Raw genomic sequence first — 24437 nt, 5'->3', positions numbered from 1 at the left:
CTGGGGCAAGGCAGCAGACACAAGGCAAAGGCAGGACACTGAGCCAGGGCAAGGCCTCAGTGGGGACAGAAAGAAACTTTTTCCCCAAGGGAACTGTATAAAATTTCTTGCAATAGAAAGTTTCTTAACTGACAGCAGGGAAAAGGCACACATGCTCTCTTTCAAAGTCAAAGAAGGCTGGCGAAGGCTATGTTCAGATCCTTTTATTTCTATCTGCTTTCTTTTGAATTTTCTCTGTTTCATGTATGACCTTGTTCCAGATATTATGCAAACAAATCTTTTTTTTTTTTTTTTTTTTTTTTTGTCTGTTAGCTTTGAACAAGGGTGCAGACAGATCTCAAAATCTTGGCTGCCTTGGGAACCTGTCACCCTTCCTGAACTAATTGTCACTGGTCTGCCAATGCAGTGATCTCTCATCTGGCACTTCCAAACCACCACAGGCTTCCCACAGAGGGTGACCACTGTTCTGTTCTGGTTTGTATACACTATGACAACACGACATGTGATACATTTTGTGTTGTGTTCTCAAATTTCTTCAACTGGACTGTTTTGGAGTCTCTATCATCTCCTGGATGTGAGAAGATAATCTGCTTTCTACACCTTCATTCTGAAGTGCACTGACTGGCCAACCTCTAGTTATTTTATCAGGATTTTGTTCTGGTCCTGCAGTAGTATTCAACAAAATTTTGTCCAGGATCCCAGTTCCTGTCTTCTGTTCGAATTTCAGCACCATCTTTCTGCATGGTGTTTAGAGATCTCTGCATTTTAAACCTTTTGTTTCCCTCCTCTGATCAACATCACTTAATTCTTTAACAACACACAGAAAACTGTTACTCAAAATGAAAAATGGGCTGTGTTAATTTGTTCAGTAAGGAATCTTCTGAAAAGAAGATCATTGCTTTCATAAGGAATTAGCCTGATGATTTTCGTGAACAAAATTTTGGAGAGGAAAGTGAAAATTGGAAAATAAATTATATAAATCGAAACATGAGACACAACAAAAAGAAACCAGAAACTGCAATTTTCTTCATAGCTGTCTAAAACTTCTCCAAGTATTCAGTCTCTAAATGGAGATCTGGATGAAGACGGAAGATTGCATAGGATGGCTATTATTATCTGTGGTAATCTCTGCAATGTTATAGAGTTTTTCTAGAACTGACTCCCCATGGGAACTTTCTGTGGTTTTATTAAAAGAATAATAAGGTTCAACAGAAATGTCATAAGAAACTGCAAAATTTAATTTAGATAATCCTAGAGGATTTAATTCTTGCATATTTTTACTCACATATTTGAATACACAATTATGCAGAGTTCCTGTTTTAGTTACAAGATACCTTATAAAATTGATATAACAAGTACAGACTAGTTTTCTAGAAGCATGGGAACATAAATGTCCTTGGAATAACTCTATTTATTATCTCACTTGTAATTTTATTTACTCACTGCATTTATTTACAGTATTTAAGTTGAAAATAAATGCAACCCTAAGACCGCAATCGTATTTACTTACCTTTTTTTTACAATATCTGTTTTGTGGTACTCTCTGGATATAACTCATCACTGCACATGTTTTCTGCTCAGGTTTCTCCCAGTAGGTGTTCTCTAGCTCACAGAGTCACTCATGCAATATTGCTGTGACGGCAGCCTGAAAGTGGATTGGTGAGACAGTTCAGGTAAAGTATTCTGATTCAAGCTAAGTGGGGAACGAGATATGGAAAAAATGAAATAACCTGAGTAAAAAAGTTATTTAATGGCTATGTGAGGTACTGATAGAGCCATGGCTGGAGGTAATATATTGATATAAAACAGCAGGACAGGTTCATTAAGACAGTAGTTTGCACTGTGAGTCACAATATTTAGGGAAGATAGAATTGCTTGAAGGCTCCGATAATGATTATTTGACAAAAGAATTTGGAAATTATCATTTATCATGGGGGAGTTTTCTTCTCTAGATCTCCAAATCAAGAAAACCCTGGTAAAGTATCTTTAAAGATAACTATTTTATTACTACACTTCTTTTTTTTATTTTTTTACTCCATGAGCTGTTGCCATTATTATTATTTTTTTAAATTTCATGTTTAATAGCAAGGTGCTCTTAATTATCTTGTTTACAGTTCTAGTGAGAGGCATAGATGAGTGGCACTGCTGCTTTTTCAATTACGCTTCAGTAATTTGATTTGCGGCATAATGCTCCATCCCTACCTCACGACAGAGAGGAAATCAACCATTTACCAAAAGAGATGGAAAAAGCATCCTCAGCATGGATTAAAAGCAAATAAATACATAAATAAATAAATAATACCTCCTTTGGTACCTTCAGGAAAACCCAACACTTGGCACCATGACACCCTGTAAGGCTGGCTTTTTTGAAGACTCCTTATTGCAGATGCCTTGTTTTCTGAAGCTTTCCCTCAAAATCAAAAATCTAAGTGTCCAGCTTTATCTAATCCCAGCTCTATTCTTTACACAGAAATTCTTTTTGTTTGTTTTTGTTTCCCCAGTGGGAAAGCATGATCAGATACAGAAGAGTTGACATCACCTCCAGCAGGTTTAGGGGAGCCTACAAATCCTGTATCTTTGAGAGTGACCCTAAAAGCTTTTGTACAAATCAAAGGATTCTGTTCAGGATTCAGTTCCCTCTGTCCAGGTAGAAAATTTTCCGAGTGAAGCACATAATGTCACTTAAAACTAATAAAAAGATGACATTGCACTTTCTCTTAACAGATGGAAACAGCAGATGTGCCTAGATAATTTAATAATCTGTGGCAATATTAGTTTTAGATCTAAAGCAGTCTGAGAAAAAACACATTGGCTTTTCCATAAGGACACCAATAAAACAAAAATCAACTAACACCCAAATAGAAGAGGCTAATCAACACATCAGTACATTTTTTGCCAACTCATGTGGTAGTTTGGTGCAGTGTCACCTTGACACAGAATGCTGCTGCAGCAAAGTAAGCCACACAAGAGCCATCTGCATGTGATAGAAAGTAAATGACTACCCCATGGTTAGGATTTCAGCAGGAAATCCTTCAGAAAGGCTGCTCTGGAGCACTGCAGGCTCCTGCTGGGACTGGGTGTCTGTAAATGTGTGGCCCCTGTGATTGTTTGAGACTGCAGCTGTGTGATGTGCTTTAGTGCAGAGATGTAAGCAGAGGGATTAAATGGGCAATCCATCCAGAGCAATAAACACAAACAACTGCACTGAAGAGCCTCGGTCAGCTGAGGATTTAGCAAGCAGTACTGATAACTGCTCCTTCCACTCCTTTCCCTGCTGTCATTCACAACTGTGCAGCCTCTTACCGAGCCTGCAAGAGAATTTCAGTGTGAAAATAAACTGCACTCTGCTCACATGTTACAGGGATTTTATACCCACACTTTAAAGTAGTAGTACCAAGTGGCCTACAGATATTTCAGTGTCTTGAAAGAACCAGAATTATACACTGGACTCTTCTCAAAGGAGTATTTCTTACTAACTTCAATCTGCCAAAAAATAATTACAGGAAGAGCAAGTATTTTAAAATGGCATAAAATCATAAGATACCTTATGATGACACTTTTAAATTTAATTTTAGGTTTTTTTCTAACTTCATAAGCTGCTGTCTTCGAAGGGATTTAAAGTTCCTTGTTTAACAGCAAGTGGTTTGAATTATCTGGTTTACAGCCTAGAGAGATGTATAGATTAGATGCGATGCTGTTTTTCCCAGAACTCTTCCTAGCTGTCTTCTCCAACTCTCATCTTTCTTCACTTCTATCCTCCCTTCCTGTAAAGGAAACATTCCTGCCCAACTCCCCTCCCTTCAGACCGCTTCACTCCTAATCCCATGGGAAGATCCCTTCCTCATCTGTTAAAACAAACAAAAAAACTTACCCCAAATGCCAAACCAACCAAAAAAACTCATCATTGCAGCATCAGCAAACCTGGATGACAGAGGACATCAGTGCTTCCCAGTCCTCCTGAGCCACAGGATGTCACTGCTACTCCCCAGGGGACACACTCCATGCCACAGGGAGGTGGATGAAACCCTTCTTGCTCAGCTCAGACATGGTTATTTCAGTTATCTGAGGGCACAGAGTCTGTGGCACCTGTGTGGTTTGGAAGGGTTTCTGTGCTCTGCTTTTCACTGAGCTCAGCTCTCTTCAGCCTCTTACTGCATGCATAGATAGGATGGGGCATCCCAAAAAATAACAAATCACTGCTGTTGTGCCATGGTCATAGAGTAAATGATGACCAATTCAGTATGAGCTTCTCTCTCTGCCAAGCTGCTAAAAGGGCACAGAAATGGCCCTGGTGTGCCAAAAGCTTGGGCAGTGACTAAAATTAATCTAGGATTTCGGTAAGTAAAATGAAGCAGACGCTTGTCAAGGTTTTCCTAGCAGAGCTGCCTGAGATTTGCAAACTGCATGTTCTGACTTAGGTCAAAACCACAGAACATGTTAGAGTTCAGCTTGGATTTGAGCTTGTCCAGAAACAACGGAAACTTGGTATCACTTCAGATCAGGGATGAAACAAAGAAGTAAAATCTTCGCTGCAGAGTTCAGCCTGTGGTCATGTCATGTGAAAGGAGGTCAGATTACCAATGACCGCACTGAAAGCTTTGCTCGTAGCTGAGTTCAGATACCATGAGAAGCAAAAAAGCTCACCAGTGTCTGACCAAAAAATATTGCAGCCTGGAAGTATTAATGAAATTAACTTTGGTTAAAGTTTGCTAAATAGATAGCTAAAGACAGCTAAAAGATCAACTCAGAGCAAAGTAATTTAGCTCAACAGAAAAAACACCAAGGAAATCTTCCATAATTTTAAATGGTTTGGGCTTTTTTGCCTTGAAAATGTTGGTTGCATACTACGTGTCTATACACTTTTGTGGCTAGATCAGATTGGTAAAGGATAAAATTAAAATAATGTTCATGTCCTTAGATTAAAAAAAAAGTCTTCTGAACAGTTTTTAACCCTTTGTATGGTGGCTTTGGATGATGCTGTTCTGTGTATAGTTGAAGAAAGAATAACATATTAATCATGTTATTTTCCTATTTCTCTAAAACATCCCTTCCCCCTTTTGTGTTCTCTAGTACTCTGTCCTTTCAGTGGCAGCTCTGTGTGAATGAGAAAGAACGACCTTGGTTAAGGAGGACTAGGACTTACAACTTGGTACACTAGAAATCGGTGCTGGCAAACTTACCAGTCAGTCACACTGAGGAGTGTATTCCCTTCCCGGTGGCACATCCCTGCTTTACCACAATAGGCTATTGGGAATATCAGACTCTCAGGATGACTTGAGTAAGAGAGAAAATTGGCAAGTAATTCTCCCTAATGCTACTGATTTGTTTAATAAAACCCAAGTACCAGGATGTCTATATGTGAAAACACAGACACAGAGAGAACACATCCTGCACATAACTAGAGCTAGCTGTGCTTAAGTAGTGAAATGCACTGACTTGCCTTCCAACAAAACCTTTTCAGAGTGTGGTGATAATTTTGACAAAACTGCCCTTTCACTGTAACTCCCTGATGTGTAATATTTGTGTTGTTTCTACATAAGGCTGCCTTAGCCAGTTCAGAATAACAGCATATGTCACACATCTATCACAACATATCTCAAGCTGTAGCAAGCCAACATCTTTTAGTTCAGCAAGAACTTTGCCTCTTTGATCCCTTTCTTTGAAACTCCCCTTTGTTCTTCACTGAAAATGCTAGAGTAAATACAAATATTTCTATTTTCTCCTACTCTTTCCATATCCACAAAACAAAGTTGACATAAATTATGTATCAAATGTACATAAGGGTATATATATATAAATCAAGTCATTACGGTATATAAGGTGGTAGATTGCAGCATCACTAATGTGGCAGCAAGGAAGACTAAACCTCCTACATCTATTTCATCTGGTTACTTGCTGTGCTATTGTGGGCTCTACCAAAAGATTTTGTGAGTTGGTTTTTTTTTTCTGTTCTTTTGAAGGTACATATACAGACATACATATGTAAGCATCTCCATTTAAACACAGAGATACAGAAATAATTGCATGATTAAAGGCAAGGGCTGTAGTTTACTGTGTTGATAAGCCAGTCTTGCCATTTTCTTTAGAAAGGGAAAACATTCCTTTTCTTTTCCAATCTGCAGGTTGATTTCACATAGGCAGAGATAATTATATAATTATGAAACGCATATCTATATTTTCTTTCTTTCACAGGGGGAAGCAGGAATCAACTAAATTTCCTGGAGATGGGATTAGAAACATGTTTTGCTAATTATTCCAGGGAGGAGCTGTCTGCCAACCCTGGGGGAGGTAAGTGTCTACATTATATGTCAGGTATCTCAGGGTACACATGAGACAGTCACAGGGAGAACCACTGTGAATTTATTATACTCTGTCAATAGAGACTATTAGGAAACCATACTAATTAAATTAAATGCATAATAATACATGAAATGATCTCATAAAAACATACTCCCCTTCACCACCATAAATCTTTATCCCTCTGAGCAAGGGGCTCCTTGCAGTTAGTAAGTTCTATGATTTGGGAGCACAGACTGACTGGAGAAGGAATGCTTTCCCCATGCATTGCCATGGGCTCTACACACACCAATCCCTGGATATGAAGTCAGGCAGCAAGTCAGGGAAGGCAAAGATGGATGCACCAAGTGTCACAGAAGTCCAAAATACCTGCGCTGTGCACATTTAATTTCACACAGAATGTGGTTCACTGCTTCTCTGGCAGCTGCTGAAAATGCTGACACAAGATCGAAAGTGATTAAAGACAGAATTTCACAGCTTTCCCTCCTGCCTTTCCCTTCACTGTCCTCAATTGCAAGTCTTTCCTGCGCCTCTCTCTCCATTTTAATTACAGTAACAGGCTGCTAATGTGCGAGCTCGTCACTTTTGTCCCCAACCCAACCTTCTCTCCAGCCAAGCTCTGTGCTCACACTTGTTCACCCAGCCAGACTGCCCAGACCCCAACTCCAGCCACAACCTCCAAAGGGAGCTGATAAAGCTGTCGCAGCCTGGCCTGGCCCAGCCCCAGGCTTGGCAGTCTGTGCATGGACAGATGGCATCCCTGCGGCACACATTGCCCTTTTCTCCACAGGGACACCTCTGACTAAAGAGTGTTTCACCCACAGCACAGCTCAGGAAAGCCTCTGGCCACACCAGCAAAGACTCAGAAGAAAAGCTACTTATACCTAATGCAGTTGAAGAAGAAAGAAGATTGTGGGAAGACCTGGACCACAAAAACATTCTAAAAACTACTTGCACAGGATCCTAAGTGTCTTGGAGTTACCGGGAATTGAGACTGCTATGACAGAGACAGTGGCCCATATGGGAATTAATTCATCAATCAGTGCTGGAGATGAAGCTGGAAGTCTTCTTGGATGTGTGGTTTTACCCTGAGTTAATATATAAACTTGGAGAATGCATTGCTGTTGGTAATTTTTCTGGAGTTTCTAGGAAATGGCATTTGGGCCTTCAGCAAGACACAGGAGGATGAAAGTATTAACAGGAATAGTGGTCATGGAGAATTGTGTGGGTGGCAGAGTCTGGATACTTAAGCAGCCAAGTCTGTGGGGCAGCAATTCACTTTCCCATGTGCATTCAATCTGCAATAGCCACAGCCTGCTCCTGAGACAGCCCTGTGGAGAGCAGGAGTACGTTTGGCTTGGCCTCAACCAGCATCTCCTCCTCAACTGAACTGCTGAGGACCAGGATGGCAGCCACACAAAGAAAGTCCTTCCAGACAGACTTTATTGGAAGCTGGGACTGATTCATCAGAAGTATCTAGTCTGCCTTTCATGAGGTTTAAATGCTCACACTTCAAACAAGTCCTACAGCAGTGCTGCTTGTAAGCCTGGCTTCTCTCTTTGTGGTGGTAGAGACACTCCACAGGAACTGATTTGAGCTTGAGGGGGAAAAAACCCAATTAAGCCCTATCATAGAGGATTTCTTTTCTAGAGCAGAAAACCAAGTCCAGGATAAACTATTCAAGAGCCCAGAATAATGGATGTGGCTGTGCCAATCTAAACACCTCATCAGTTTATGCAGGGCACCCTAGCACCAGAGGGTCACCTGAACAGACACATGCTGAGGTCAGACCCCACAACTGCCCTCAAGGTGTACACTGGGGTGCCAAAGCCCAGAGTGAAGCCCCCTGACACCTGGGCCTGCTGGAATTTGGATCCAGAGCAGAAAGCCTGGAACATCTTTATCCTGTACTCCTGATGTTCTTTCAGTTTAAATGAATAAGGATCACTGCAGTAGAACAATATAAGAAGAAGATACAGCTTACAAATAAAATCTTACATCTAAATCTCAATATGCAGATAAAGGACATTGGCCTGACATCCAATGACAGTAAGAGACTGAAAAAGATACAGAAGCATTTTTCTGGTTTGATCCCCCCACACCTACAGTGGTAAAAACCCTGGGAAACATCCAACATAGCAGTGCAACTGAAAGGTAAACACTTTCCCCTAATGAATCAGCTTTGAAAAGGCAGTTTGTAGAAGACAATCCAAGAGCATCACACAAGAAATTTAATAAGAAATTATTCCTATAAAATAAAGGTATGGCACTCTTTTCCTACTTTATAAATTTGGAAAGGTTTTTCTAGCATATAATTATTATGCACCGATGGAATAAAAACTATAACACCAGAATAAAACTAACATTCAATAGCTGGTTGGATAAAAAAAGGCTACAAGATTGTACCAATGTTGCCCTAAGAAGCTGCCCTAAAAAAGAATTTAAAGCATTACTACAGAAAGGAGGAGGAAAAAACAGATCTTAGCATAATGTGCAGATTTCAAACCAAGCTACGCAAATAGTTTCAGAGGTGGCTGCATCAAGCTGTGGGTTTGCAGTGACACCATCTGCCAGGTTTTAACTGGCCTGTCCCAGTAAAACTCCCAGCTGCATACAGCTGTGGTCACCTGCACAGCTGCTCTCAGCACTGGAAATTACTGTTCAAAGGCACCTTTGGTCAGAAAAAGTGGAGTAGGCTCCTCAAGCAGTTTGCAAAATTTCCAGCACCTTGAATTATCCCTGCCTTTGGTCAGGTCTCATGCATAGAACTGTTTCCCTGGGGGCCCACAGGAACAAACTCGCCATAAACTCCTGCTTACAGCAGTGTTCTCCTGGAAAGTGTTCTGAAGTACTGCATTCCAGGAGTGCAGCCCTGGATCAGCTCCAGGCAGAGCTCAAGTCGTGTGATGCTGTTGCATAAGGTGTGGGGGGAAAAAAAAGCACAGCAGTAAGGAAACAGGGAATTGTAGAACACAAAATAATCCAGCATTCCTGGAAAACAGCAGGCTCCCTGGAGCCAACCACAGGAGTTATTTTTCAACTTTTCTTGGAGGCTTATTTACCCTTTGAAACACCAACATGCAATTTGTGATTCCCAGGAAGAAGGCTGGATGCTAGGTTTTAAATAAAAACAGTCTCGCCACTATTTCTAAGCAGAAATGTCACAATGTCGAAATACACACCCAACACACACACACCACAGCTTTCCAGAATGTTCTCTAGGAAAACTGAAATTATGAAAAAATGAAGTCATAAAATCTAAGCAATGATAAGAAAAACCAGTAGTATTCAAACAGAACCTAGAATACTCTGTGGGCTTGCAAATAAGGGCTTGCATTTATAAAACATGGGGATAATACAATTTTTATACATTTCATTAAACTCTCTCTTGCTTATTGTCCTTGTGCTTTTTAATTAAATTTGGGGAGCCAGAATGTGTCCCTATTTAATCTAAATTCTACAAGAATATATCTGCTTTTCTCATGGGTTTCCCCTCAGGCTGAGAAAAAGAAAGTTTTAAATATTCTCTGCTTTGTAACAGCTGAGAGAGAGGCCAGTGCCTGGAATGCATTCCCTGTCTGTCTGCACCTATTTGCCTTGTGCTTGAAATCCTGATGGAGATTGACTTGACATTTCCACAAAGGCTCTGTTAATCTGAATTCTTGCTCAGAAGCTGTGGGGTCTGAAGCACCTCCCATGCAGCCACCTCGAACTGCCCCTTCCTGGCTCCAGAGGTGCCCCTGGAATATCAGTCTCTGGAGGAAAAGCTTGCAGTGCCCTCGTTTGCACAGCACTATGTGCACAGAATTCCCAATCCAGTGTGAGCAGATCCGTGAGCAAATACCACTGGAAATGTTGTAAACAGTTTGCCCACACATTTTTCTGAAAAATGAAAGCCATCAGTAACACAGTAGTTGTAGAGCCTTGATAGATGTTGCTCAGAAGCATTTTTTTCTATCAGATTTACATTCACAGATGCTCAAAATGTCTTTTCAGAGCAGTTAAGCATCATGTGAATGTTTTCAGAGGGCTGTGCAGTCATGCAAATTCAGGTTTTTCCTGCTGCTAATCTCCCTCACACTAACTTTTTCATTTTACATCACCTTTCTCACTGCTTCCCATGTGACCATAACAGTTTGCTTGTGAGCACACACGAAGATTCGGGATGACTCCTGGATCAGAGTCAAATATTGCTTAGAATATTGTGTGGGATCTTCTTCCCTTTGGCATTCAACATTTCAGCCAGGGAGGTCTGCGAGAGACTGAATCAGTGGTCTTGAGAAAACAAATCCCTGTTTTCCTAAGTTTCAAGTACATTCATTATGGCTCTATGACTCATGTGGCTTTAGTGGCCTAACTGGTTTATTTATTAGAGTTCCAAGAGGCAATTTATCTTGTTTACTTAGCTCTTTGGTCACATAATTCAGACTTTTAAATAAGATTCCATTTTTTATAATACCTACTTTTTAAAGGGCCATTAAAGAGTGGAATCTTCTATGCCATCACATTATTCCAATTTCATGCATCAAGCCATTGCCATGTTACCACAGCATGCAATTGTGATGACAGAGATCACAGCCTTGGTCAATCTTTTCACATCAAATATTAGGGCAATCTGCAGGTTCTACCAAAGTGCAGAATGAGTGCTAAAATCCTTAACACAGCGAGGAACAGATTTTACTGTAGACTAAAGATGTGAAAATAGAAATGCAACTTGTAAAGTCAACATTAAAAATTTTCATCAGGAGACCTTCACTCAAAATCTGGAAAGAACATAATGAATTTTAATTTTTTAAAAAAATTTTTGTTTTGTTTTGTTTCTCAGCAGCAGTATGGCAGATAATCAGCTAAACTACATAAACACAGCCTGACTCACGAATGCAGCACAGCTAAGCCCAGTCACACAAGCAATCCCACAGAGCATTTCCATGCTCCTGGACAATTTCTCATAAACTCTCACTTACCTCAAAAACTCTCACCTTTATTGCCAAGTGCAGTTCCTTATTTTGCATCCCTGGTTTACCAATCCCAAAGTGTATGTGATCATGTCACTATTTTACAGGGATGAAGTGTCTCAAAACCTCAGATTTATTATATTTTTTCCACAATATTCTAATGAAGTTTGCAAAAATGGGGGAAACCCATTCCTGCATTGTTTCCACTTTAGGTGGCTTTAATCTGCCATTATGGTGGCTCTCTTCCACCACAAAAACATTTACAATGTATATAAGAGATAATATTGTTCCAACATATTCTAAATATTAATGATGAGGAGAAAAAAAACCAAACAGATTTTTAGCCTATGAAGGCCCTTCATACAGGTTTTGTTGCCTTTTCCCCCCAAGGACCTATTATCTTTAGAATCTTATTTTATTGCAGTGCACAGGCTAAGGATTTTCTGTCTTTTCACAGTGTCAAGTATTGCTTTATTTGAAAACAATGAAGTTCCTTAAAAAAACCCCAAAATACAGGAACACCAAAATATTTCAAGTGCACAATAGTATTCCAAAGCAAACCACTTTAGCTCCCTAGAGAACGCATTCAGTTATTTTCAGTGAAACAAACTCAAAATATTCCAATTCTGATATGGTGCAGAAGCTTCAAAAAGTGTCTTGTTTTTACTGAATAAAATGCTAACAGAGTACAATCACAAAAGAAATAAAACTTGCCACAGTTTAAATGTCACACATGCTAAAACCAGAGATAGCTTTTAGAAGTACTCAGTTGAACAGAACTTCTGAGTTTCTTTTTGGTCAGAGAAAGGTGTGTGTAGCATGAAGCTGCAAAGGAAACTCAATCAATGAAAACTCTAAAGGGTCCATTCTAAGACTTGGTCAAATATACAGCCTAGCCAGGCTTTTAATGCAGTACAATCTACCAGAAGTTAGGATAAATGAATAGAAATTGGAGCTTGTAGCAAGCTGCATCTTGGACAAGGCTCACTCTGAGTTACCTACTCTGTGTGAGGCCACAGGGCAACATTCCTCACTTTTGGCACACTCCAACAGCTCCAAGAGCAGTTCTTGGGGGCTGCAAACGTGGCAAATCAGCTTCCTGGCAGCCCTCGTGCTCTCCTGAGATAGGCATGAAAAGTGATGGAGCAGAACAAGAAAAGTTCTCACATCAGTTACGTTTCACAAAGAAATGTAGTGTGACTAAAATGCTTAATGTTGGCACAAGATGATATTTTGTTCCTTTTTAATTGTCTTCTATACTTCCTTCCTAATCTGTTTCTGCTCCTACCTAATCTTTATTGCAAGCCATAAGCTTTGCTGAAAAAAACAGTGGAAAATGTGAGAGAAAAAGAAAACAGAGTCTAAAGACTGAAATATACTGACTTTCGTTGCTGCCATTCACATTAGGTAAATCCAGTCCTTTCCAGAATCCACTTCAGGAGACTTAGCCTGCAGGGTTTGTTATCCCTAACTACTGTAAATTAGATTCTTGAGAAATTTCTTAAACACTAAAGTTAAATTGCATCTTCAAACATTTGGAAACCTTTACCCCATCACACACAGTAATTATGTATTCAGTCCATGAATCCCACTGTGTCTTGTACTTCCAGAAAGTGCTTTGGTCTGAAGAATAAATAAATGTGCAGTTTCTTTAATCTGTGCTCCACCACTCTGCATGCTGAAGCATCCCAGGAAAGCAGCACGTATTACAAATGTCAGGCTTTCCCTCTGACAAAACAACTGAATGAAACCACATATTTGAAATCCTGGTCTCTATTTCATTGATGAGAACTGCTATGTACCTTTCACCAGCTGACAATGTAACTCGTGTAAATCTCTCATAAGGAATTTGTCTTAAAAAGAAAAGGGGAAATAAGCAGGCTAATTAAAATGCCAAAGCTAACTTGCTGCTTTTTACCTGAAGTTTACTAAACACCTACTAGCAGGTATTTTTGGATGCATTTTAAAATATATGGCTAGTTATTCTAATTTTTTTTTTTTTGTAAAATGTGGTTTCTACATCTTCTAATTGTAAAAAGCAACAGCAAAACCCCAAAGTGGGAAAATAAGAAAGCTGAGAGCTTTCCTCCAATTATTAACACATCTTCTGTCTCAAGAGCGTGTCCAAAGGGTGACAATCTGGTGACAAATGAGATACAGTGCAAATAGGGGCTTCTGGGTGTTTAACCAGGGATTTCCCAGGCACTGACACTCTCCTCCTTTGCAGAAGGGACTCTTTTTGTGAAGCAGCGCTGCTCAATGAGAATGAGACCATACTCAGTTCCACAAATTGAAAATTAATCATCCTAATGAAGTCTCAGAGCCAGGCCCACTCCTTGGCACATTCAGTCACCCCTGGGATTACACAACCACGCTTCTGCAAGTGTGAGAATTTCTCCTTCTCTTCTTCCTTTCCATCAGTGAAGCCAGAATGGAATATGATTCCTTTTACCACATGAAGGATTTGATCTTGGCCAATTTGATCAATTATATGTTTAGCACAAACCCCATCTGTCACATGGAAGGACAAGAGCCATTTACAGACCCATCGGAAATAAAGATGAGTTAGGCCAAGAACATCCTGCAGTTCTGCTCAGTGATTTACCAAAGGCTAAAAAAAGAAAACACAAACTCACCATATTTCAGCTCTTTAACTTCAGAATTCTGACCTAAGCAGCTCATTTACTCATGTATAGGATAATAAGCTGGTAAGAAGAAAAAAAGTTCATATCATAGGAACAAAAGAAACATAAAGCAAGGAGGAATTCTGCTTCTAGGTATTATTGTCGGTTGGTATGGCAGCCCAGGACAGTCAAGTGGAACCAAAACCTGGTATTTCACAGCTGATATCACACAGAAGTGGTACAGTCACAGTTTGCATGGTGACAAGGTGACTACAGTTTAAAGAAGAAAAAATAAAAAGGCAAAGAAAAGGTATCCAAAAAAAAGAAAAAAGGTCAAGAAAATGGACAGCACAAAGCTGCACTAGTGTTTTATTTTTGTTGGAAGGAAAATTTACAAGTCAAAAGAAAGTCCTGTTCATGACTCATTAGCACCATAGCTCTAAACTAGGAGATGATGTTTCTCTCTGTAACAAGAAAACTTCCACAACCTGCACTGTGTTTTGAGCAGCAGCAGAACTCCCATTCACTCTGACCAAAGCAAGAGCAACCACCTGGGCTCCTTTTTCTGCTCTCAACTCCACATCTTTAAAGCAACAGTGTGAAGATGTAGCACAAGATGTTATTCCACTATCCGTGAGAGAACACTGACAGTAGTAGGGAGAAACAGGTCGTACTTAAAGCCCACAGGAGATGATGCCATGTGCTCCTTACCTGCCAGCAACCATTCCCATGGGCTGTTCCCATTCCCACAAATACAAGTAGTTAGATGGTTTTTACACATTAGCTTGGAGGGAAGTTTTACAAGGGAAGAAATTACCAGATGGTTTCAATCAGTTTTCTCAAAAGCATCGATGGGATCTGCAGCAGCCTCCCCCATTAACACACCTGCATTACAGAGATTGTTTTCCTAGGCTCAGGAAAACTTCATCCTTCCCTCCTTAAATAGTCAGTCAAGTATATTGAGCAAAGAATGGGGGGAAGAAAAGGCAAAAAGAAAAGTCAGTTAAATCCAGGAAGCACTGCAGAGAGAATTACTCCCCAGTCATCAGAATTATATAGCTGCATATAGAATAAGATTTTTCTCTGCTGATTGCAGATTAGCCCAAACTCAATAGGAAGAGTGATTGGAGTCATTCTACCCTGTGTGTGATCAGATCCTGTCCAAAGGTGACTTTGACCCATTCCAGCACTTAACCATCCTTTGTGGCAGGTCCAGCCCAATATTTTAGCACCTCTCCACCCTCCCTTCCAACTGGGCATTTTAGTGAATGAACACTGTGTTCTAGGATGCAATTTATTTAAAAACATTTATTTTAGGCAAAATTAAACAGACATTTGAGATTACATAGAAATACAGTTTCCAATTGGATCACATAAAAATTAAAAATGCACCGCTGTGTTGATTTAAGTATTTCTGCATATGTATTGACCAGGTATGTAAGATTTAACCATGCCATTTGCAGTCAACTATCATAAAAATCAGTAACGAAAAAGGTTCCTTAAAATGTGCAAATATTATCTTAGTGTTACCATTGATAATAAATGACCACTAAATAGATGCTTATTATGTAAAGCTTTTTAAAGTACAATAAAAATACAAATTCTATTTGTTAAAAAAGGCCATTGCTATGGCTACTAAACATCCTCATTATACAAATTCCAAAATACTATATGACAAACAAAATTATAAAGACTTTTCTTTATGAAACATATACTATTCTATCTGTTAGTGATTTCATATATTTATATATATATATTTCTCTATAATACTCTATATGAATTATGACCAAAGAAGAAGAGAGAGGAAAACTGATGTAATGTAGGATGTTAAGGCCCCCATTCAGCAAGGTACCTGAGGAAGTGTCAAACCCAGCAAAGGAATAATCCCATTCTTTTAGTGGACTCCAAAGGTACATGTACAAGTACTTTGTTGAACAAGGCAGAAAAACACATGTGATAAAACTGAAAAATGTGGTTTTGTTGTAAACTGGGACTGTTAAGGACAAAAGTGTAAGTGTCACCAAAAAAAACCTCTCATGAAAGAAAACTTAAAAAACAATCTGAAAATTTTGGGGGCTTTTCCACGTTTGTATGTTTTAAGGGGAAAATACTAGAGCTCTGAAAGTTTTAGAATTGAGCTAATGATGATAATTTTCTGAGATAGGTTTAAGATGGTATTTTATTGCTTATGATAAAGATTAATGAAGAGTATGCATAGACATGTCAGCATTCATCTCACCAGCAGCTGAGAATTTGGTGTGCAGGTATTTGTGTAACATGAACAACCAGTGGGTACGAAGGACTTACTAACTCATAGCTGATTCTTTGCAGAAAGCCTCAAAATTAAAGACATGTAACACTAAAGCAGAGAGCAAAAAAAAAATACTCAACAAAGCCTGGCTGTAAACACTCAGGTGTTTAAAGTAATTACAAAACTGAGCCCAGTGCCTGCTGATAAAGAGAATTACATGAATTCCTAAGGAAATGCAAGGCCATAATCTTCATTTTAAGTTATGGCTAGCATGTAATGGATTCCAAAGTACATACATTTCACCCATAAAATATCAAAACAAAGGGCAGATACTTTGTTCATTCTGCAATTAAGCAGTTCTTCTAGGCTCATTAAGCACTAATTAGCAGACTAACAACTTGTTAGCTTCTAAAGCATGAATTAAGGACCTAAAGTCTGGATTTTATAAACTAATGACAACATTTGTACAGCATAGTAACCACACACAGTAATGGAAATCAATTACACTGCATCCAGATTTACTTTTGAAGCATACAGTAATGCTCAGTATTTTATGCTTTTTCATTGCAAATTGAAATTTTTGTAATAGATATTAATAATTTTACTGCTTGAATATTAAATAATGCCTTAAAAGCATAATTTCAAAATGCTGCCAGGTAAAATATTATGTAAAAATCATGCCTGCACATTTGCAAAGAGAGAGAGGTATGTGTGACCTTTCTGAAGAACTTTTCCAAGCTAATTGTCATAAAGCATAGTAAACTCAGGCAAAATGTGAGAGAAAAGAAAAACACAACAGCGTGATTTAATTCATAATTCATAAACAAATACAACTTTTTACATTTGTACAGGGAAAGACTGGAACTAAGTTGGAGTTTTACAGAAGCAAGCCTCACAAGAGTTTACATGTTGAAAGAAAGCAATTTTTGGCACATGGATAGTATCTGTGAGTACGTGTTCAGAAATAAAAAAACCCACTGTGGAGGAATTTCACATTGACTTTCTTGGCATCAGCACCTGCTGTCTAGTGGGTCAAGACAAAATACTGTGCCTTCAAGAGTTAATCCCATTTTGAACCCCTCCTGCAATGAAACAAGAAATCATTAGTGAAAAGCCAAGTGAGTTCTGGAGGATTAGACTAGCTTTGTAAAAACATTTAAATTCAAGCATATATTTAGGCAGACAAACTGCAATGATACTTCAGCCTGAATTCACAAACATTTACATTGTTTGGTTAGCCACTTTTTAATAAATCTTGGTGGTTAACTTATAACAGACGTTTACCATACAACAGCATAGCTACAATGTCTACATAAAATTAAGAAAATACCATAGAATAACAATATTGAACATTCGTGTATGTAGGTCTACAGAAATCGAAACAAGCTTGACTTGCACCACATTGTTCCTTTGTAAAATTCAACAGGATTTATAAGCCAAAAAGATTAGGGCTAGATGAGCAAAGAGTTCACTATATTTATACTCAAAAAATACAGGTAAGTCATGGACATTGTTACTGATCCCAGGTGTCTCCTACATTCTTGAAAAAGGCAAATCAAATCATACTTGCTTTACTGCAAATGACACAAACCATGCCTTTAAAGGCATGGAGCTCAGGAAATGCAGTGGTATTTAGAAAGTGCAATGAGTTGCTTTAAAAGTTCAGACCAAAATTCCTGGGTTTACTCACATTCATTTTATTAGTAGAAACACAGAAGAGGTTACAAGCTGGATGCTACCGCCTCCCCCGTGGAAAAGAAATTAATCCTACAAATACTTTTTTTGTACACTTTTGTACATGCTTGGCTTGCTAAAGGTACTCAGTTTGCACTAGTTATAAAGTAACAACTGCACTTCTAATGCAGAAAAAATGCTCATGTTTTCATTTCTCTTTTTGCTTTAAAAGAAGCTGAATAATTGGGGCTTGACCCTCAAAAGCCACCTTGGAGTCAAAAAAATTTCAGTCTGTTGTGTGAAAGTACTTTGAAGGTTTAAGCAATTGGAAACAGGCTCTGAATAGAAATGTCACTGGGACATCAATTCCAGTGGCAGCTGTCACGGTGCTCAGTTCAGTGAGAAAATGCTGATTGTGTGCTATGAAATCAATAAGAGGTCTTTCCATCAAGAAAACATTTTGTAAACAAAATAAATCTGTTTGTAAAACATTCTGTATGGGGATTAGGCACAAACTCAAGGCTTTCTCTCCCATGCACAGCAGTACCTTAAGACCATACCTTTTGGGTTTAGAAGATAAATCCCATGTCAAACCAGCTTAATTTCAAACAAATTCAAATCCCAGGCTAACCTTTGAAAAGTGTATGAATATCTAATAAACCCATCAGCTACTGCTATCAAGAGAGTAAAGCAGAGATACAGAACAAACCTCCTGGCAATGGTTACTAAATGGTCTGAGATTTTCCAAGTAAAAGGTGCATTTTCCTAAAGGCAGATCCATACCATAAGATGCTGAGCCAGTGGTAGTACTGTGGTGTGAACATTTCCCAACTTTGCTGCCCAGTTTGCTCTACCTGGCTGACACAGTGCTGACAAAGCTTTTTTTTTCTCTGTATTTTCCAAACGATTGGAAGGAAGAACATTAGATGCGGAAGATATTTCAAAGCAAATGGTAGCTGAAATTCCAAGTCAAACACATCTTGTTATAAACAGACACTGTTCATTTACCCAAAGGGTACTTTTAATTGATGTAACTGCAGTCAAAGGAAGACTGTTTGCCCAGAAAGGGAATTCAGACAATGAGCCCTACAGTCTAATCTGTTAAATTTTAAACCCTGCAGTTACAGCGTGTCTAGGATGCCAAACTTTTGGAAGCTGCTTCCAGTTTTGAGCTTGTAAAAAGGATATAGCTTTGATTTGCTGAGGGTGCTTCAACCTGAGGATGCTTGATGAGCTCCAATAGCAAAACAACAGCAGCAACTTGTTTAACAGGGACAGCCACCTTCACCCTGAGCCAGCCGGAAGATCCATCCAGAGCCTTCCCTGAACATCCATCCCACTCCTGTCCTGCCTGCTCTTATTTTTCTCCTGTAAGTTTAAGGATGGTTTGCTGGTGTCTTTAGTAGCTTCACTTCCAATGCCCTTTTTCCAGGAAGTGAAGAGCAAATCAGATGATGCATTTTGGAAGCACACTCATCTCACTGCTCGAACGTTGAGCATGTTGAGTTTTTCCACACAAACTGGTAATTTGTCACTTAGCACTTTGCTTGTGTTTGCTATGACTTAGAACTATTTCCACTTTCTTGAAGAAACATGGCTGCCTCGACCTTTCCTTCTGCAGCTTCACTCCAGCCACTTATCCCACTCATTTAGTCCTCCTCTTCTTTTAAGCTGTAATATTTTGCATTTAAAACAACTACATTTCCACATATTTGCAATGTGATCAATGTTAATCCATTAAGAGATTGCTACTCTTTATGGATCATAATCATTGAAAAAGCTTTTTAGCTTTCTTACCACAAAGAACTATTGTCTGTCCTAAAAGAAATCAGTGATGTGGTTGCCAGGTGCTGTTACCAGCTGCATTCTTGAGAAGAATGGTTTGTGCACTTTCGTGTCTCTAACAGGGACATGGAATTTCCATGGTCATTTCTAAACCACACCAAAGCCATCAAGTGTCAGATTCTGCAAGCTTGAACTTTCATGACAGCCAAAAAACCCAACAGCACAGAGAAGGCATCAAAGCAGTCCAGGTGGCTAGCAGGGCATTTTTCACATTTTAAAGGAATGTAAAATCCAGATTTTTTCCTCATGAATATCTAAGTAGAGGAAAAGTGTTTAGGTGTATAAACGAAGGAAAGCTGCATTGTCTTAACCAATATTCCTAAAAAATTAATTGGTTCAGGAAAAGAAACTCCTCCTGCAGTTGAAAAAATCTCTGATGTGTTGATTTTCAGGAAATGCTGAAAAAGGCTACCCCATGGTACACCATACTGGCCAGGAGAGGGAACAAGAAGGGCTATGAAGCATGCACTGATATTGTGCCTTTTTTTTTTCTGTGTTTATATCCTCCTCAAGGAGCTTCTTTTACTTTAAAGGCATTTTAAAACGAGGACCGGACAGTTTAGTTATCCTGCTAAGTAATGGCATTGCACTAAGGGATGTGATTGATAGCTTAAAGAGAGAAGCAAAGCTTGTTTTCACTAGAAACAGCTCAAGAACAATCCCTCTTCCAAAACCAGCCTTTTTTTTTTTTTTCTTTTGGTGTCAAGGATAAAAAGATATGAGCTATTCTGGTTAAAACCAGAAAGCAGTACAAGACAAAGAACTTCCACTTTATCAGGAGATAAATTTGCCAAAGTCAACCTTATGGCTCCAAAGTTGTCTCACTTATCACTTCACAGTGACTTCACTCAATGAGCTTAAGTCAGCACAAACCCCATGAAGCAATGACAAATTTAAATATCTCTAGAAGCTTATTTAGAGGGCTGAGCATAACTTATTTCAGATGGAAAGACGTCAAGCCTACTGACTACTTCAGGGCATGCAGGGAGAATGGTTTGCAGCTCCTGGAAGCTTTCTGATATCAACTACCTTGAGATTTTAATAAATTATAGCAGCTGCTGCTGGTATGATTAATGACCCAGGGAAACTTCTCCTCACTGTAAGATTTCTGGGAAAATAGACATTCATTTTATTAATGTCTGGATACAGTCAAAATAAAGATGAAAATATGTTTCAGCATAAGAGGGCAGGGAAGCAGGAGGTTGGACAGTCATCAGAGAGAGGTCTGAGCTGTAAAAGTCACATCTCGGCACACATTTGAGTTTTAAGCTCTCCAAAAAGGTCAACAGAGATTGGACTGAGAAATGGAATAGAACGCTTAAGTGTGAAATTTGGATCCCCACTGAAGTTTGAAAATATGAGAGTTCCCCTAGAGGCCAGGGAACTTTATCAGAACTCATTAAGTTCAGAATAGAGGATGCATTGAAAAGCACCCACTGCTCAAGAGTTTATTGTCCAGTGCCTCTTCTGTGCTGTGCTTTCCTCTCCCTCTTTGTTCACAAATCACCTTCCAGCACATGGCTGTGTCAGGACAGCTTTTCTGCCCACAGGGTGTGTTTGCTGAGACACTTCACATGTTCCACACAAGAAGTAGGCTGAGAGCCTGGACTGGGCTGCTCCCATCAGGCTGTCACTGCCAGGTACCAAGGCAGCCTTGCTTGCCACCCTCTGTAGGGTGAGATGGATTCAATATCCTCTTGGAACAGGTTTACATTTGGAACTATTTCAGAGGTGTCTGTAAAGAACTTACCTTTATAGATTTAATAGAACACATAATTACTGAAATTCAGGCTGTACTTCCATCATGCAAAGACAACAGATTCCTCCACTTGGCATTTCAGAGAAGAGATGCCCACATTTCTCTTCCATGTTTCTTAATGTTGGATTTCCAGAGCATGTTACATGTTCTGTGCTTTCACCTTCCTCACAGACTGTCTAACAAGTGTTGAGTCGAGCAAAGCTTCTTCTGCTTGTTGAGAAGTTTTAAATCATTATGTCCAAACAAAAACTTGCTCACAAATGTGATTGGACTAACACAATCTATGTCCCAAAGGTTTTGCTTAAACCATTTCACTAGTGACAACCTGATAATGACAACTGGAGATTTCATGAGTACACATGGAAAGCAAACAGCAGTGAAAACAGGGGCTTAGTATTAGCACCTGGCAAGACTGACTAAAGAAAACTACCATCATCTGTCCCTAATTTATAGATTGTATGACCCTAAAAATGAAAATAGCCCTGACACCAAGTCGTGTATATAAAACACAAATCTCAGAAGTTTTTATAAATAAACACATAGAAATAAACACAAAGAATTTCTATAAAAATAGAAAGACAAGACAAACACATGCACATTTCAATTGTAAATGCTTTAAATACCATTATTAAAATATGATATACCAACCATCGCTGACGCTGTGCAGCCAGGAAAGCACAAGGAGATAAAAGAGACATTAGGAAAAACAAGTTTCAATCTGTACTTTGCACCAACCACACAATAAAACAACTGTACACAGTCTTTGTTTTGGCTAAAGTTAGAATATAGGGGGTTTTCATAACCCTTCAGCTTTACATTTGTTCTCAGTTGGGTCATACATCACAAGTTTTGTTCCTACATAAAGGCCCACTAATTAATTTTTATACCAGAGTATATGACTGACATTCTAGGGGGGAATGCCTTTCTTTGCAACAGGACACAGAAACACAGTAATGCTTGGAGGTTTTGTTATTGGTTGTCTCCTAATTTTAGATCATGAGAGGGCAAACAATGATGAGAATTTTTCATTTCATGACTTCAAACATCTTTGATAAAGGCATTTACTACTCCATTCCCTGATGTTTTATGAGGTGACAGCATTTTGTAGTGTTATAGGCTAACAATTCCAAATATTGTCAAAACATTACCCATAATAGGAACTCTTAATATGTGACATGTAAATATTGACATACCATTATTAGTGGCAACCACAGTTGCTATAATTTATTTTTTTTCTAAAACAGGCTACAGACAATGGAAACCTTGGTAATATAAGAATGTGAGGTGTTGTAAGATTTGGTTTTTGTGTTCAAGGGCTTGGTATCAATATTATAGTAGTCACAAAACACAAGCATTCTATTGGAATTGCAAAGAAGGCAGTTTTGACTTTTAGCTGCTCTTTGAAATTATATGGGGGACCAAGAAGCTAAATTTCTTACTTCACAGGGAGTAGAGTTTGTGAGTGAAGCCACTTAAACTGATATAGAAAATTTACTCAGGAAAATTAAAAGGTATCTAAATTTTGTTTAAGCCATTTTAAAATGCCTCTACTGCTCCCCAGGCAGGAGAGAGGAACAGAAGGAGCCCAAGAGCAAATGTCCTTGGACTTTGTTGGCTCCTAAGAGATAAGAGGGCTGGAAACCCTGGGAATGTTATCTGCTGAGGAGCGAGGATTCTAGAAATTCAAGTTTCCATTATTTTCAGCCTTTTGTTTTGCTGGCATGCTGCTTAAAAAAGAATAGAGATAAGCAAGCTGGCAAAGAACTACAAGTTTTGAAAGTCTGACTGCAGAGTGTGATTTGTTCCAAAACTTGAGGACTTTCTCCTAGAATTGTTTCAAAATTGGGTCAATAACTGAATGGATACTGTTGAGTGTTTCAAAATCAACATATATTTTCTGATAAAACCACATCAGTTCAGAATTCCTGAGTCAATTCTCAAAAACTTAATTGCCCCAGAGTGCCATGCAGCTGCTTTTAAAGGCAGCAGAAAATTGTCATGGCACTGTAAGCACCTAAGTTTGCCTACGGAGAAAACACAGTGATGTCACTGAAGGAAAGAGGAGGTACACTGGGATGTGGAGATAGCTAGAAGTGAAGAGCAGCAAGGTCAGGACATCTGGAGAGTTCTTGGCTCAGCTCTTCTTCAGCTCTCTCAGTCCCTTCCCACGGAATGGTTCCCAAACCACTTTGGTTACACTGCTGACAAACCCTGCATCAGTGTAGCCAACTATTTTGGTACTAGGTAAGGCTCTCTGGGCAAATCCAAACTCCAGCTCAAAGACCAGGAGGTAAACTTACAACAGGAACAGTCAGAAATAAGGTTTTTTCTATACATTAGCATGGGCATTGTGGAGTACATTTTCAGAACACAGTAAACATGTATTTCAATAGGCACACAGCCAGCAAAAACTTCAGAAGTCAGTAGTTACCTGCATCTCATCTAGTTTGGACTGAATGTCTGGAGGGAAATCTCCTGCTCCACAGCTAAAAGGGTCAAAAGGTTCTGCTCCAAAAAGGTCTCTCTCTGTAACAAGAGAAAAGTCAGTCACTGGGAGAACAGGCATGGACTATGACAGCAGTGCTTTGAAAAAGCCAAGCTCACATCGCCTTCTGAGCTGAGTAACAGCACCACCAGATAGGCTGCTCGTTAACTGCAACCTTTAACATCCCCATTTCAAAGTCAGGTCTTGGGGGCAGTTTTCCAAAGTTGAATACTCAAATATTTTTCCAAGAACACCACCAAACTTCTGTTTAAGCCTCTATTTCACCTCCTTTAACGCTTGTGCCTTCTAGAGATCTGATGAGAAGTTGGTGCCTTTTGAAGAGAGCACCTTGGACTGATGTGTGCTCTGCAGTCTGTGCATATGAGGAGCTTCAAAAAGGAAGAAGAAACAACTGGAAATGAGTTGCCAGATTTCATCTCTACGTGATGTCAACAACATATTACTAACAAGGTAACCTTCATGTCCCCTGTCTGCCACTCCTCAGGTTAAGGATGTTTTTGTGAGGACAAGCAACTACTCTTACTCA

General features: G+C 39.2%; 1 protein-coding gene across 9 annotated transcripts in view; it reads right to left on the bottom strand.

The window, feature by feature from the left end:
• Positions 1-15164: 15164 nt before the first annotated feature.
• The window catches only part of GULP1 (GULP PTB domain containing engulfment adaptor 1), a 138749-nt gene continuing 129476 nt past the window's right edge, over positions 15165-24437 (bottom strand). For 5 of the 9 annotated variants that reach the window (XM_085065972.1, XM_085065970.1, XM_085065976.1 and 2 more), the window contains 3 exons: positions 23837-23931; positions 22029-22064; positions 15165-17209 (listed from right to left, as the gene is read on the bottom strand). In XM_085065972.1, coding sequence (XP_084922098.1) covers positions 17138-17209; positions 22029-22064; positions 23837-23931 — 203 coding nt within the window. In that variant the 3' untranslated portion in view covers positions 15165-17137. The remainder of the gene's footprint in view (positions 17210-22028; positions 22065-23836; positions 23932-24437) is intronic. The other 4 variants (XM_085065975.1, XM_085065978.1, XM_085065974.1 and 1 more) reach the window with 2 other exon arrangements.

The sequence above is a fragment of the Lichenostomus cassidix genome, chromosome 7 (assembly GCF_008360975.1).
Source record: "Lichenostomus cassidix isolate B80296 chromosome 7, HeHo_3.0, whole genome shotgun sequence".
In the NCBI taxonomy this organism is placed as follows: domain Eukaryota; kingdom Metazoa; phylum Chordata; class Aves; order Passeriformes; family Meliphagidae; genus Lichenostomus; species Lichenostomus cassidix.
The sequence above is the reverse complement of the archived record's forward strand: the minus strand, read 5'-3'. Positions and strand labels throughout refer to the sequence as shown.